We start from the raw sequence: 14,971 nt of genomic DNA on the forward strand, positions 1-14,971 counted from the left end.
CAGGCGTGCATCCAGCTTGCAACAATTGACCGTCCCCTCCTTCACTACCTGACTTTGTTTATTATTATTATTACTTATCTCTCTCCTGTGTTTTTCTATCATCATTGTGACAATACCATGCAGATAAAGTGTGCTCGGCACCTTGTCCTGAAGCTGAATACCATCACATATGACCTATGCGAACACAAGTAAGAGGAGTGGGTATGTCTTCTTCACTGGGGTTCACAACCCTTTTGAAAGGATTTACCACAAAGATTATCCCTCCACTATTCCGAACTCCTTTGGGATCAAAAGATTTGCTTATCGGCAATACATGTCTTAACTAGTCTTTCCATTCGCAGAAGGTCCCTGTTTTCGTTACTCCCGCCCTGCTTTCACCAGTGAGGCGTGACTATTTCCATAAATTTTTCATTTTCCGCAAATCTCAGTACAACCTGCGTACAACCAAGTGCTATTACCACGCCCCACGAAAATTTCCTAATACCCACACCGCCACGAAACATTCTGTGGATTAAGTAAGGTTTCCAACTTTCGGTTCTGCTCTACATGATTTTCCCTTTCAATTGTTCTTATGTCAGTCACAATACTATGCTTTGTTTTCTAAGCAGCGCGATGCCAATACTAAATTTGTATGTTTCGAATTCTCCCCGCGTTTCTAAGAAGTCCGAGAAAAGAGAAAATCATTCTCCAGTTAGCCGACCTTCTCTGCACCTACCTATTTGGGAAAATATCATTTGAAATAGGGATAACCTGTTTCCCTCCCCCCTTTGGGCGTAATGCAATCGGGAAGCAACTTCTCTTGGAAGATCGGAGTGATTTCACTCCGTCCTTGGGAACCGCAAACATGCCTCAATGAAAAACCCACAGTTACCCACAGTTACCCACAGAACGCACCTGTTCTTTGCTGGCGATGTAGTACGCAAAACAAATATCACATAGCAACTCGATGCGGGGGAAGTTTGAGAGAGTCATATGTACTGCTCTGCAGGGGATGGGTATGCCTTCATGATAGGGATGAAGGAGATTGATTATTGGTATCTGGAGAGTCGCATCATTTGAATGCCAATATGTTAATATCCGAATACCCGGAAACATATTGCGAATTACCGAGCTGCTCCTTGGGTCGAAACGGCAAAAAATTTTCTTGAAAAGTATTTCCCAAGCACTAATCTGTCGATGACCCCCTACGCATTGCTCGACCAAGTGTAGAAATGTGTAATACACTTCTGAGTTTTAGTCAAATGCATTAAGGATAGAAGCCAAAGCTCAGAAGTTCGTGTTGGACATACTATTGTGCTTTTCTTAAGAAGAAGCTTTTTTTTTCCTTAAAGAGTAGCTAAGATTATTAACGAATTATAGACATTTTTTGTGTAGTGGAATACTTTTATGGTTTTTACTGTAGTGATGCAGTTAAAACAGAAGAATGACCGATAATAGAAAGACAGAATTTCGGTTTAATAATTAAAGCAATTTAATGTGGGTGTAACAAGACGTTTGCTACCCCGTTGAATTACTAATAGAAGCAACAAAAACAAAAGAAATTCACCAAAACAGCATAACTTTTCAAGTTATGATAGACCTTCAATTGTTTAGAGGAATAGTAGGGCAACTAATGCTGGCAGCACCAATTCAATACCTTGAATGCTTAGCATAGCTGCATTACCACGGAACGTAGAACTTAGGATTGTTGGGATTCTAGAGTTGATTGGTATAATGTTTGAACCAGACAATGAGCCTCCGTTCACCTGCTGTGCAGGATTTGATCCTGGAGAAGGACCTTTAGTAGGCTGTGTACCCCCAGGACCTTGATTGGCTTTTGGTTGTGATGCTGACCCACTTAATGTCTTTGTCGATGGTTTTTGAGCTTCCGATTTTCCAGTATTCGATTTCCCAGAGGTAGGCTTGACAGTATTTGACTTCCCAGAGTTTGATTTCACAGTGCTTGGTTTCTCATTTTCTTTGCTAACATTATTGGACGAATGCCCATTACCTGGCCCCGCCTTCCCGCCTTGAGAACTGTTAACATTAGGCTTGGGACTTGGCGTAGCTTTACTCGAAAGACCATTTCCTTTCTTTGAATTGATGGTAGATACACGATTATCACCACTTGGATTTGGCTTCGAAACATTAGAAGATGCAGACGATGGCTTACTAGATTTTGGAGAGGCAGATGCTGACTTTGAAGAATCATCTATGTTGTGACTGGATGGGTTTAGGTGTATTCCCGAGTTCACTTTGGAAGGTTTAGCATACCCATTATCGCTATTTCTATTATTACTAGTTTCGACTGAGGACTTCGAAGAGGAACTCACTGTACTCGATGAATTCATATAGGCTTGAGGGGAAGATGAAAGTTTAACTGACGAGGACAAAGCAGGATTTATTACTACACGCTGACTTATTGATGGCTCTTCAGTTGGAGACAAAACAGCCAATGGGCTACCAATTGCTATACTATTTTTTGAAGACAAGCCATTAGAAGAACCTGCAATATCTTGGCTACCAATGGAATTAATGTTGGATGGCTGGATACCAGGATGAACAACGCTTGAGGAGTTAGCAAAGCGGTTTATGACAGATGGTTTTGCAGTAGGAGAATAGACACTAGGTTGCTGAAAATTGACACTCGGAGTTGAGGTATCAACGTGTGGAGGCTTGCCCAAAGGTGAGTTTGGCTTAGGCTGTGGGTTATTTGAAGTGTCATTGTTTGCAGGCTGTACCACAGGAGGAGTATTACCTTGTGGCTGTGGGTTTGCTGGACCGGCAGCCGGAGAGTTTGCATTTGAGTTTGCATTTGAGTTTACATCTGGTTTAGGCTGTGGGTTACTTGAAGTGTCATTGTTTGCAGGCTGTACCACAGGAGGAGTATTACCTTGTGGCTGTGGGTTTGCTGGACCGGCAGCCGGAGAGTTTGCATTTGAGTTTGCATTTGAGTTTACATCTGGTTTAGGCTGTGGGTTACTTGAAGTGTCATTGTTTGCAGGCTGTACCACAGGAGGAGTATTACCTTGTGGCTGTGGGTTTGCTGGACCGGCAGCTGGAGAGTTTGCATTTGAGTTTGCATTTGAGTTTGCATTTGAGTTTGCATTTGAGTTTACATCTGGTTTAGGCTGTGGGTTACTTGAAGTGTCATTGTTTGCAGGCTGTACCACAGGAGGAGTATTACCTTGTGGCTGTGGGTTTGCTGGACCGGCAGCTGGAGAGTTTGCATTTGGTTCTTCTTGAGAAGGTTTGTTTGGCTTGGGTTGTGGACCGACATATGTGCCATTTTTAGCTGGTCCGTTTGGAGCAGCGTTCACAGGCGTATCTACGTCTGGTTGTGCGTTTGCCGGAGGATTAGCAGGCGCATTAGCAGGAGGATTAGCAGGAGGATTAGCAGGCGCATTTACATCTGGTTGTGCATTAGCAGGCGCATTAGCAGGAGCATTGGCAGGTGCGTTTGCAGGAGGATTAGCCGGCGCATTAGCAGGAGGATTTTCAGGAGGATTGGCAGGTGCGTTTGCAGGAGGATTAGCCGGTGCATTAGCAGGCGCATTGGCAGGCGCATTTACGTCTGGTTGTGCGTTTGCAGGAGGATTAGCAGGCGCATTAACAGGCGCATTAGCAGGAGGATTAGCAGGCGCATTAGCCGGCGCATTAGCAGGAGGATTAGCAGGTGCGTTTGCAGGAGGATTAGCAGGAGCATTGGCAAGCGCATTTACGTCTGGTTGTGCGTTTGCAGGAGGATTAGCAGGTGCGTTTGCAGGGGCATTAGCAGGAGAAACATTTTCACCATCTCTTTTAAATAGATTCATAATATCCCAGCCTTTGATATCACCATATTTATCTAGTAAGGTTGACTTTACTCTCCTAAATTCTTTTGATGATTCCACACAAATGGTGTTGGTTGGTGGCACCTGGTGAAATGTGACAGAAAAATAGTCATACAACTTGCCTTGGTACCATGTTTTGGTTTGTGACGTCAGAATCAACTCACTTTTGTATCCACAACCTATGTTGTATATAAAGGAGCCCTCGCTGGTAGTTACAACAAGAAGACCAGTCTTATCATTATAGTTGAACTTACCATCAGACCCTGCAGAACTTATTGCGGAAGATGTTTCCAAACCTCTGACGGTAATCGGGGCAGAAATCGAATTTTTAAATGCAACAGCTGTATTTGATCCCAAGTATATGATATTTGAAAATGACAGGGAATCAACATATAAAGTACCTCTATGAACACTAATAGATCCACCAAGACCAAATACTTTCCCAAATAGATAATACTTGCTGGCAGCATCAAAACTAATTTTACCAGTATTGTTTATAGAACCTGTTGGCCTACCAATTTTCAACAGGTTACCTTCATTGTTAGAATCGCCTATCTCAACCCCTGTCGAAATATAACTTATCTCTCCACTATTAACAATTTCTGGTGAACCCAAAATCAGTCGAGAGGAAGCATCTGAATTGGTATGACCTAGTTCCAAGATAAACTTGTTAGTATTTTTGAATTCAATTGGACTGAAGTTTATGGACTGTATTGTCTTAGCTCCAGTGTTAGCATTTCTAATTTTGAAAACACAACCATTCTCAAATAACTTTGCATCTGAAGAGGTTGTTAAGGTAAATGGTAAACCTTTAGCGGCATTAATGTCAATAGAACATTGCTTCCCGCCATGATATCCGCCATTGAAAATATATTCTGAACCATCATTTAGTACTAGCCCACCACCATTATCAATGATGACTTCATCTTCAAATATCTGATTACCCGTTAACACCGTTGGTCCGGGGTAAATGCTTTTCGTATTGACCAAAGTTAGCCACCACAATTGTATTAAAAGGATAAGTTTCATAATGTTGTCGTTTTTAATTGAGATCAAACTGGAGTCTTCATAGTACCCAAGAAAAATATGTATAAAAAATGCCACACATTAGATGGATACTAGAAAAGACAATAAAATACAATAAAATACACCCTTTTATATAGTTTGAAAATATTTTAGCAACCCGTTTTAGTCAATTAAGAATATCTCTTGTTGTTCTTCAACAAATAAAAAAAGACTTGAACGTAAACTTACTGACTAATTTAACCAGCATCGAAAAAAGTTGATCATTACTCTGAAATGAACCAAGAACATCCCTGCTACTGAATCCTCAATTTATCAACTCATAAAACAGCATGCCTGTGTTAATTCGCGTTTGGCAATAAAGCAACATCTTATCAAAAAGAGAGTGATACTATATTGAACAGTTCAATTTATTATGCTGGTGCAATCGGTATAATCGATAAACCAAAAAGGAATTTTGCTTATCAAAGCCAGTATCGAAGTAACTGCCCATATATTTCTGGATGGTGAAAATAAACTAACCCTGTGTTTACTTAAGCATTGACGTTATTTGACATTTATAGTGACCATGTAGTAACAGGTCTCATGGTGACTTTCAAGATCAGGTTACATGTAAACTACCAAATAGAAAGGCTGGTCACGAAAATAATCCAAATTCATTGCTTATATGATACATTGGAAAATAATCCATGCACTAATTTACTGCTGAACTGAGTTGTTTTGGGAGCCTTTATCGTGTATTTCTTTTCAAATACTGGTACAAAAATGATACCAAAGGAGAACTCATACACGATGTCTGGCTCTCACAATCGTTTATAGTTGATTTACAGCAACTCACTGAATATTTTACGGCATAAAGTATGGATGCACCATTCCACTTAGGATAGCAAAGAAATAGGCCTAACATATTTCCAATTTGTGAATTACCCTAGTTTATCGATTGCCACAGCTACCCAAATTTCAAGATTACCCCAACAACCATACTTGCAAGGCATTACTACAGTAATTGCCCGGGTACAATGCCATTGATTTTAAAGCAGTGAGATCATAATATTTGGGAGTGTTTGTTTGCTAACAGTATTACTGGCATTTCTTATCAGAAAGATTTACTTTGCATTCCGATAAGCTCCCACTCCACGACGTTTTCTGTGCATAAGAGCAACAATTCCGGAAGGAACAGAAATCAAACCGAAGCTATGTAGCATACAACTGCACAAAGTGACACAATATTCACATATCACAAGCCAAGTTTCACTCCATGATTTTACTACGGGTAGTCAGACTTTTGCGTTGCTTGTTAGTAGATAAATTATTGTGGTTTTTGTTAGTGACAGGAACATAAATAGCTAAACGAATAAATAAGGGATCAATCTGTAATACAATGACGTAGTTAGAGGTAATTAATAGTCGCTGGTTTATCAACAAACCTACCACCAACTGCCTGTCAGTTTGAATAATTTTGACTTCTTCAATTCAACTTGGCTGGTTCAATTTACCAGCAGTATCGCATAGATCCCAGTTGCATCTATGGAAACTAAAAATGGACACTGATCAAAAAAATGGAACAGGTATATTGAAATTCCTTACTTCTTCCTTAACCCCCATCTCATTTTAAAAGTGATAGTCTCAGTGCAGGTGATGTCATGTAAAAGGTTCTGAATAAACTAAGATATTTACTATAACTATAGATGGCAGCATTCCGATGTATTTGCCAGGTATGTAGAGATGTACTACTTGGAGGACTAAAACCTGAAAAGTAAGAATTATGAGTTAAAGCCATCTTGACTATTCCTTTTCTTTTAGCATATTTTAGAACAATTTATATTGAATCACCAGTATATTGGAATAATGATAGTCTCTGTAAATTGAAATAGCCTATTTTTGCACATGTGCACCGGCAAAATATTGACTAGTAGGGTCAAACAAAATATCATTGGGAATCTCAAATAAATTTAGTTTTTGCGACTATACGCATTTGACGCAAGAGTATCTTGGAACTATAATGTACTGAATTCGAGGCCATAGCTTCATTATGACTTCAGAATTGCCTATCTTTAATTGACAAGATCCAAAAAAACAAAAATAGAAATAAGCCCTGTAGGGGGCTCGAACCCCTAACCTTATGATTAAGAGTCATACGCGCTACCGATTGCGCCAACAAGGCTTATTAATTGCGTTGTAGTCTTCGTAAAACACAAACATTTTGTAGAGCCAGCCTCCATCACGTGACCATAATAAGATTTGGTGGTTTTATGCCATACATGGTTTATATCTATTACCTCAAGGACCAAACGCAAAAGGAACACCATCATTGCGCAAGTTAGATGAGGAGTGTGCACAGAAACATGACGATTTATTATGATTCCCTTACAATATATAGGCAAGTACTATAATGTCGGTCACATGACCTTCATTTCATTTTTTTTTTTTTTTTTTTTTTTCAGTGAAAATTTTTGAAAATTTTTCTGCTCATCTCATCGCAAAAAAGTGAAAAAAAAAATCGATGATTTCAATTAAAATAAGAGCATCGCCCTATCATTATAGTGATTATAGGTGTTATTTTGGTTTGTTTGTATTGGATTTTGTATTTAGTTGAGATTCAAATAATAGTACATTAAAGAGTTGCTTTTTCTATCTAGAGGTTGTTTTGTTTGCTTTACAACAGAAATTCTTAAGAATTCGAATAACTATAAACAAGCAAATATTCTGGACAGCCTTGACAGTTTCTCCCAAAATAATTTTGATTAGAATCTGAGAGCTGACGAGGATTAGATAATGTCTAAAGTAATCAAGCCTCCTAGCAATGCTAGGACAGCTCATTTTCGTACTTTGGAAAGGGAGAACAGATTCAAGAATCCACCAAAGGACAAGTCTGCCTACCCGCTCCTACAAGAAGCTGTGCAACCACATGTTGGATCATTTAATGCACTAACTGAAGGTCCAGATGGTGGTTTGTTGCAGAGAGCCGTTGAGGATATTGGTGAGAAAGTTATCTTTGATGGTAAGTCCGATGGGTCTGATGAGATCAGCGACTACTTAGGTAACAAGCTGTCTATCAGTGTTGAACAAGTTTCCATCGCCAAGCCAACAGCTAACGATGGTGTTATGGGTGCCGCAGAGAGACCAGTTTACCCATCTGAAGCCAGACAACGTCTTACTTCCTACAGAGGTAAGATTCTATTGAAGCTTAAATGGTCTGTCAATGATGGCGAGAATGTGTTTTCTGAAGTTAGAGACTGTGGTGGTTTGCCAATCATGCTTCAATCAAACAGATGTCATTTGAACAAGATGTCCCCACATGAGTTGGTTCAACACAAGGAAGAATCAGATGAATTAGGTGGTTATTTCATTATCAATGGTATCGAAAAGCTTATTAGAATGCTAATCGTTCAACGTAGAAATCACCCAATGGCCATCATCAGACCTTCTTTTGCTAACAGAGGTGCTTCTTACTCCCAATACGGTATCCAAATAAGATCTGTTAGACCAGACCAAACTTCTCAAACTAACGTTTTGCATTACTTGAATGATGGTCAAGTCACCTTCAGATTTTCATGGAGAAAGAACGAATATTTAATTCCAGTGGTGATGATTATGAAAGCATTAGTGGACACCAGTGATAGAGAGATTTTCGATGGTATAATCGGTTCGAACACCAACAACTCTTTCTTAACTGATCGTTTGGAATTGTTGCTTCGTGGTTTTAAGAAGAGATATCCACAATTGAAGAACCGTACCCAAGTTTTGCAATATTTGGGAGATAAATTCAGACTGGTTTTCCAAGCTTCTCCAGATAAGTCTGACTATGAAGTCGGTCAAGAAGTTCTAAACCGTATTGTTCTGGTACATCTAGGCAGCAATGGTAACATGGATAAATTCAGAATGTTGCTGTTCATGGTGAGAAAACTTTACTCTCTTGTGGCTGGTGAATGTTGTCCAGATAATCCAGATGCTACTCAGCATCAGGAAGTTTTATTAGGTGGTTTCCTATATGGTATGATTTTAAAAGAAAAAATTGATGAGTATTTACAAGGTATTGTAGCACAGGTTAGAACTGACATCAATCGTGGTGTAGCGATCAATTTTAATGAAAAAAAGTACATGTCCAGAGTTTTAATGAGAGTTAATGATAATATTGGTTCAAAAATGCAATACTTTTTGTCAACTGGTAACCTAGTCTCCCAATCTGGTCTTGACTTGCAACAAGTCTCTGGTTATACCGTTGTTGCCGAAAAAATTAATTTCTACCGTTTTATTTCTCATTTCAGAATGGTTCACAGAGGTTCATTCTTTGCTCAATTGAAAACAACCACAGTTAGAAAACTGTTACCAGAGTCATGGGGTTTCTTGTGTCCTGTCCACACACCTGATGGTTCTCCATGTGGTCTTTTGAACCATTTTGCTCACAAGTGTCGTATTTCTACCACACAATCAGATGTCTCTAAGGTACCCGAACTGTTGTACTCCTTGGGTGTTACTCCAGCTTCTCATACATTTGCAGCTGGTCCATCCTTGTGTTGTGTTCAGTTGGATGGTAAGATCATTGGTTGGACGTCGCATGAACAAGGTAGGGTTATTGCCGATACTCTAAGATTTTGGAAGGTCGAAGGAGAGACTCCAGGCTTGCCTAAAGATTTGGAAATTGGTTATGTCCCACCTTCCAGTAAGGGTCAATATCCAGGTTTGTACATATTTGGAGGTCATTCTAGAATGATGCGTCCAGTACGTTATTTGCCATTGGATAAGGAAGATATTGTTGGGCCATTTGAACAAGTTTATATGAACATTGCTGTTACACCACAAGAAATCCAAAACAACATTCACACCCATGTTGAGTTCAGTCCAACTAATATTCTATCCATCTTGGCCAACTTGACACCATTTTCTGATTTCAACCAGTCTCCAAGAAATATGTACCAATGTCAAATGGGTAAGCAAACTATGGGTACTCCTGGTGTTGCACTATGTCACCGTTCCGATAACAAACTTTATAGATTACAAACTGGTCAAACTCCAATTGTGAAGGCTAACTTGTACGATGATTATGGTATGGATAACTTCCCAAATGGTACTAACGCTGTGGTTGCGGTTATTTCATACACAGGTTACGATATGGATGATGCGATGATTATCAACAAATCTGCTGACGAGAGAGGTTTTGGTTACGGTACTATGTATAAAGTCGAGAAGGTTGATCTATCCCTCAACAGAAGTCGTGGTGACCCTGTTACACAACACTTCGGTTTTGGTACTGATGAATGGCCAAAGGAGTGGCTGGATAAGTTAGACGAGGATGGTTTGCCATACATTGGTACGTATGTCGAAGAAGGTGACCCTATCTGTGCGTACTTTGACGATACCATTGGTAAGACCAAGATAAAGACGTACCACTCTTCGGAGCCAGCTTACATTGAGGAAGTCAACTTGATTGGTGACGAATCCAACAAGTTCCAAGAGTTGCAAACTGTGTCTATCAAGTACCGTATTAGGAGAACACCACAGATTGGTGACAAGTTTTCGTCTAGACACGGTCAAAAGGGTGTTTGTTCCCGTAAGTGGCCAACTATTGACATGCCTTTCAGCGAAACGGGTATCCAGCCGGACGTCATCATCAACCCTCACGCTTTCCCATCTCGTATGACCATTGGTATGTTTGTCGAGTCTCTAGCTGGTAAGGCCGGTGCGTTGCATGGTATTGCTCAGGACTCCACGCCATGGATCTTCAACGAGCAGGACACCCCAGCTGACTACTTCGGTGAGCAACTGCTGAAGGCAGGTTACAACTACCACGGTAACGAGCCGATGTACTCTGGTGCCACTGGTGAGGAGTTGCGGTGCGATATCTACATAGGTGTGGTCTACTACCAGAGGCTGCGTCACATGGTTAACGATAAGTTCCAAGTGCGTTCCACTGGTCCGGTGAACAGCTTGACCATGCAGCCCGTGAAGGGTAGGAAGAGACACGGTGGTATCCGTGTCGGTGAGATGGAGAGAGACGCGCTGATCGGCCACGGTACCTCGTTCCTGCTGCAGGACCGTCTGCTGAACTCCTCAGACTACACACAGGCCGCTATATGTCGCGAGTGTGGCTCGATACTGACCACGCAGCAGACCGTGCCCCGTATCGGAGCGGTGTCGTCGGTGTGCTGCCGCCGTTGCGCAGTCAAGTTCGAAGACGCAAAGAAGACGCTGTTCGAGCACGAGGAGAAGACAGAGGAGAAGATATTCATCGACGACTCGCAGATATGGGAGGACGGCCAGGGCCAGAAGTTCGTGGGCGGTAACGACACCACCACGGTGGCCATCCCATTTGTGCTGAAGTACCTCGACTCCGAGCTGAGCGCCATGGGTATCAGGCTGCGCTACAACGTCGACCCAAAGTAATGCATAAGTGGCATCTCTGACAATCTGTATACTAAATATCCAAGAAGATAACCATATCTAGAAGGTCCATAAGCAATATATATCAATACACGGATCATCACACCATTCCCCGTGAGAAGCAACGAGGCTTAGCTATTGCAAAAAAGTGCCGATCAGTTCAGCGGTGGGGGGGGGGGTGGGTGGAAGTCGTACGCAGAGTACTGAGGACAGGGTCCATCTTACCGGCTCCGGTACTCAGACGGCACTGCACAGGTGGAGAAGCATGTTCAGAACGCATAAAAAGAGTAAATCAAGTGCAGAAATGCGTCTCTCCCACAGACTCCCCTGCACAACCACATCGTTTCTTTTTTTCTTCTCTGTCTGAAAGCTTTGATTAGAATCTTTGACAAGCCTGTATAATTCGGGATCTGTGTCCTCTGGCAGAGACAACGCCGCAGAAAGTTGAAAGCTGTGAAATTAGAGTTGGCTCTCTGGCTCTGCCTCTGCCTCTGGTGGGGGGGATGGGGGTGGGAGTTAATTTTACCCGGCACAGGCTAAATTAGCTGACTTGGAGGAGGGGGGGGGACTCTGCGCACGCATACACCAATGCTGAATCAAGGCTTATTACATATTTGATATATATCAATTATCTCTATTATAATTATATATTAAACGTACCTTCTATATGAGGATCAGGCAGTGTTTGAGGATAGGGCGCTAGGGTGAAAAATATTGAAATTGCTAGGAGTGAAAATAACTATGGTTGAGAGTTATGTGATGAAAGCTGTGGAAGAGAGTGTGGATGATTCTGTGGAGGAGACGCATGAGATGCTGCCGAGTGCCCCTGTGCTGGATGAGGAAGCGTATGAGCTGCTGAACAGGCCCAATCCGAGTCTCAAGTTTTGCACGCTTTCTGTCGGGGAGACCGTGGAGAATCTCGAGACGGATGTGGACAATGGGTTGTCGTCGGAGGAAGAAGTCGTGAAGCGGAGGGAGATACATGGGAGGAACGATTTCGAGGAGGATGACGACGAGAGCATGATCAAGAAGTTCCTGATGAGCTTTGTGGAGGACAGGCTGATCCTGCTGCTGATAGGGTCGGCGGTGCTGTCATTTGCGATAGGCCAGATTGACGATGCAGTGAGTATATCGCTCGCGATACTGATCGTGGTAACCGTTGGGTTCATACAGGAGTACAGATCAGAGAAGTCCCTTGAGGCTCTTAACAAGCTTGTGCCCACGAAGTGTCACCTGATCAGGTATGGTAGGGAGTCTAATACGCTGGCGTCGGAGTTGGTCCCCGGTGACCTGGTGCGGTTCAAGATCGGGGACAGGATTCCTGCGGACGTGAGAATTATCGAGGCTGTAGACCTGTCCATTGATGAAAGTAATCTCACGGGTGAAACAGAACCGCTGCATAAGGATGCGCAGACCATCGACCCAGAAGAATATGACAATCGTAATGTTCCAGTCTCTGAGAGATCTTGTATCGCTTATATGGGTACTCTGGTCAAAGAAGGTCACGGTAAAGGTATCGTTATTGGAACCGGAACAAATACTTCCTATGGTGCTATTTTCGAGATGGTCAATAGCATTGAAAAGCCTAAGACGCCATTACAGGAGACAATGGACAGATTGGGAACCGAACTGTCATACATTAGTTTCTTCATCATTGCTATTATTTCCATAGTCGGAATCATTAGAGGTAACTCTTTGCTGATGATGTTCCAAGTGTCTGTGTCCTTGGCTGTCGCTGCGATCCCAGAAGGTCTACCTATTATTGTGACTGTTACTTTGGCTCTTGGTGTGTTGAGAATGACCAAGCAGAACGCTATTGTCAGAAGGTTACCAAGTGTTGAGACTTTGGGATCAGTCAATGTTATTTGCACAGATAAAACTGGTACTCTTACTACTAACCATATGACAGTGTCTAAGTTGTTTTGTTTAGACAGTAGTGGAACATACGAAAACGCAATATCTCCTGAGGAAGATTCAGAATTCGATGTACATGACAACGATGTTAAGGAAACGTTAACAATTGCAAATATTTGCAACAACGCAAAATATTCCGAAGAACACAATTTGTATATTGGTAATCCTACTGATGTGGCTCTGATAGAAGTGTTGACAAAATTTGGTATTCCCGATCAAAGGGACAGTCATGAAAAGATGGAAGAACTGTCATTTAACTCAAAGAGAAAATACATGGCTATAAAGAGTTCCAAAGAATCAGGCGAGCATGTTTTATACATTAAAGGTGCCTTTGAAAGAATTTTAGATAAGTCTAGCTATTATCTCGACAAAGCTGGTGAAGTCAGGGAATTTGATGAACACTCTAAGGTAATGGTCCTCGAAGCAGCACATTCGTGTGCTTCTGATGGGTTGCGTACGATTGCATGCGCTTTCAAACCAACTGATTCTGATAATGTTATTAGTGAAGATGATATCAATGGTTTAACCTTCACAGGTCTCTTTGGTTTAGCTGATCCCCCAAGGCCAAACGTCAAGGCGTCGATTGAAAAACTGCATAGAGGTGGAGTTCATATCATCATGATTACTGGTGATTCTGTAAACACAGCAGTTAGTATTGCCGAAAAGATTGGTCTGTCCGTTCAAGACAGGGAGAGTTCAGTTATGACAGGTGATAAGGTAAGTGAGCTCACTGAAGATGAGCTTTCGAAAGTCATTGATAAAGTTAACATATTTGCTAGAGCAACACCTGAGAATAAGTTGAATATTGTCAAAGCTCTTAGAAAACGTGGTGATATAGTTGCAATGACAGGTGACGGTGTAAACGATGCGCCAGCTTTAAAGTTAGCAGACATCGGAATTGCTATGGGAATTAGTGGTACAGACGTTGCCAAAGAAGTGTCAGATATGATTTTGACTGATGATGATTTCAGTTCTATATTAACAGCTATTGAAGAAGGTAAGGGTATTTTTAATAATATCAGGAATTTCTTGACGTTCCAATTGTCCATATCAGTTGCTACACTTTCATTAATTGCAATTACTACTATTGCAAAATTACCTGCGCCCTTAAACCCAATGCAAATTTTGTGGATCAATATTATCATGGACGGTCCGCCAGCACAATCACTTGGTGTTGAACCTGTTGACTCTGATGTTATGGACAAGCCACCTAGAAGTAGAGAGGAAAGAATTTTGAACATGAACATACTTTTGAGATTATTATACCTGGCCATATGTATATTGGTAGGGACCTTTTACATATTTTTGAAAGGTATGGACGAAAATCAGCAAACCACTTCAAAGGACATTACCATGACATTTACTGGGTTTGTTTTCTTTGCTATTTTTAATGCTGTTGCATGTAGGCATACAACGAAGTCTATCTTCCAAATCGGCTTATTTAGCAACAGGATATTTAATATCGCTATTTTATTGTCTGTCTGTGGTCAAATGTGTGCTGTCTATATTCCATTTTTCCAGCATATCTTCAAGACTGAGAATTTGGGATTTTATGATTTATTAACACTTGTACTTGTTAGTAGTAGTGTTCTCATTGTTGATGAAATTAGAAAAGCTATTTACGCTCTAGCAAGAGTGAATGAGCCAGTATACTCCTCTGAAGTTTAACGGCAACCAAAAGATGACAATTAAAAAATAAACGCATAATGTTTTGGTTTCAAGTTACCACAACTTAATATTTTCCTTCCCGTAATTGTACCTTAGATGTAATATTATTCATATTTATAAATTTTTTAATAATTTTGTTGGTTTTTTTATTAAGTATTTTGTCGATGAAGCAC

The 14,971-nt window shown here is 41.1% G+C and overlaps 3 protein-coding genes and 1 non-coding gene across 4 annotated transcripts; 2 read left to right on the forward strand and 2 right to left on the reverse strand.

Moving 5' to 3' along the window:
- Positions 1-1,589: 1,589 nt before the first annotated feature.
- On the reverse strand, positions 1,590-4,841 carry GVI51_J01661 (uncharacterized protein; the record flags this gene model as incomplete). Its single annotated transcript, XM_002999522.1, has 1 exon — positions 1,590-4,841. The coding sequence occupies one exon, from the start codon at positions 4,839-4,841 to the stop codon at positions 1,590-1,592; it is 3,252 nt and encodes a 1,083-aa protein (XP_002999568.1).
- Positions 4,842-6,926: 2,085 nt separating this feature from the next.
- Positions 6,927-6,999, reverse strand: tK(CUU)7. The gene has a single exon. It is a non-coding gene; the product is annotated as a tRNA-Lys (tRNA).
- A 611-nt stretch (positions 7,000-7,610) lies between these two features.
- On the forward strand, positions 7,611-11,219 carry RPA135 (DNA-directed RNA polymerase I core subunit RPA135; the record flags this gene model as incomplete). Its single annotated transcript, XM_447785.1, has 1 exon — positions 7,611-11,219. One exon carries the CDS (start codon positions 7,611-7,613, stop codon positions 11,217-11,219), a length of 3,609 nt encoding a protein of 1,202 aa, XP_447785.1.
- A 738-nt stretch (positions 11,220-11,957) lies between these two features.
- On the forward strand, positions 11,958-14,798 carry GVI51_J01727 (uncharacterized protein; the record flags this gene model as incomplete). The annotated part of the gene is made up of 1 exon (XM_447786.1): positions 11,958-14,798. One exon carries the CDS (start codon positions 11,958-11,960, stop codon positions 14,796-14,798), a length of 2,841 nt encoding a protein of 946 aa, XP_447786.1.
- Positions 14,799-14,971: the final 173 nt, after the last annotated feature.

This window comes from Nakaseomyces glabratus, chromosome J (assembly GCF_010111755.1).
Source record: "Nakaseomyces glabratus chromosome J, complete sequence".
NCBI lineage: Eukaryota > Fungi > Ascomycota > Saccharomycetes > Saccharomycetales > Saccharomycetaceae > Nakaseomyces > Nakaseomyces glabratus.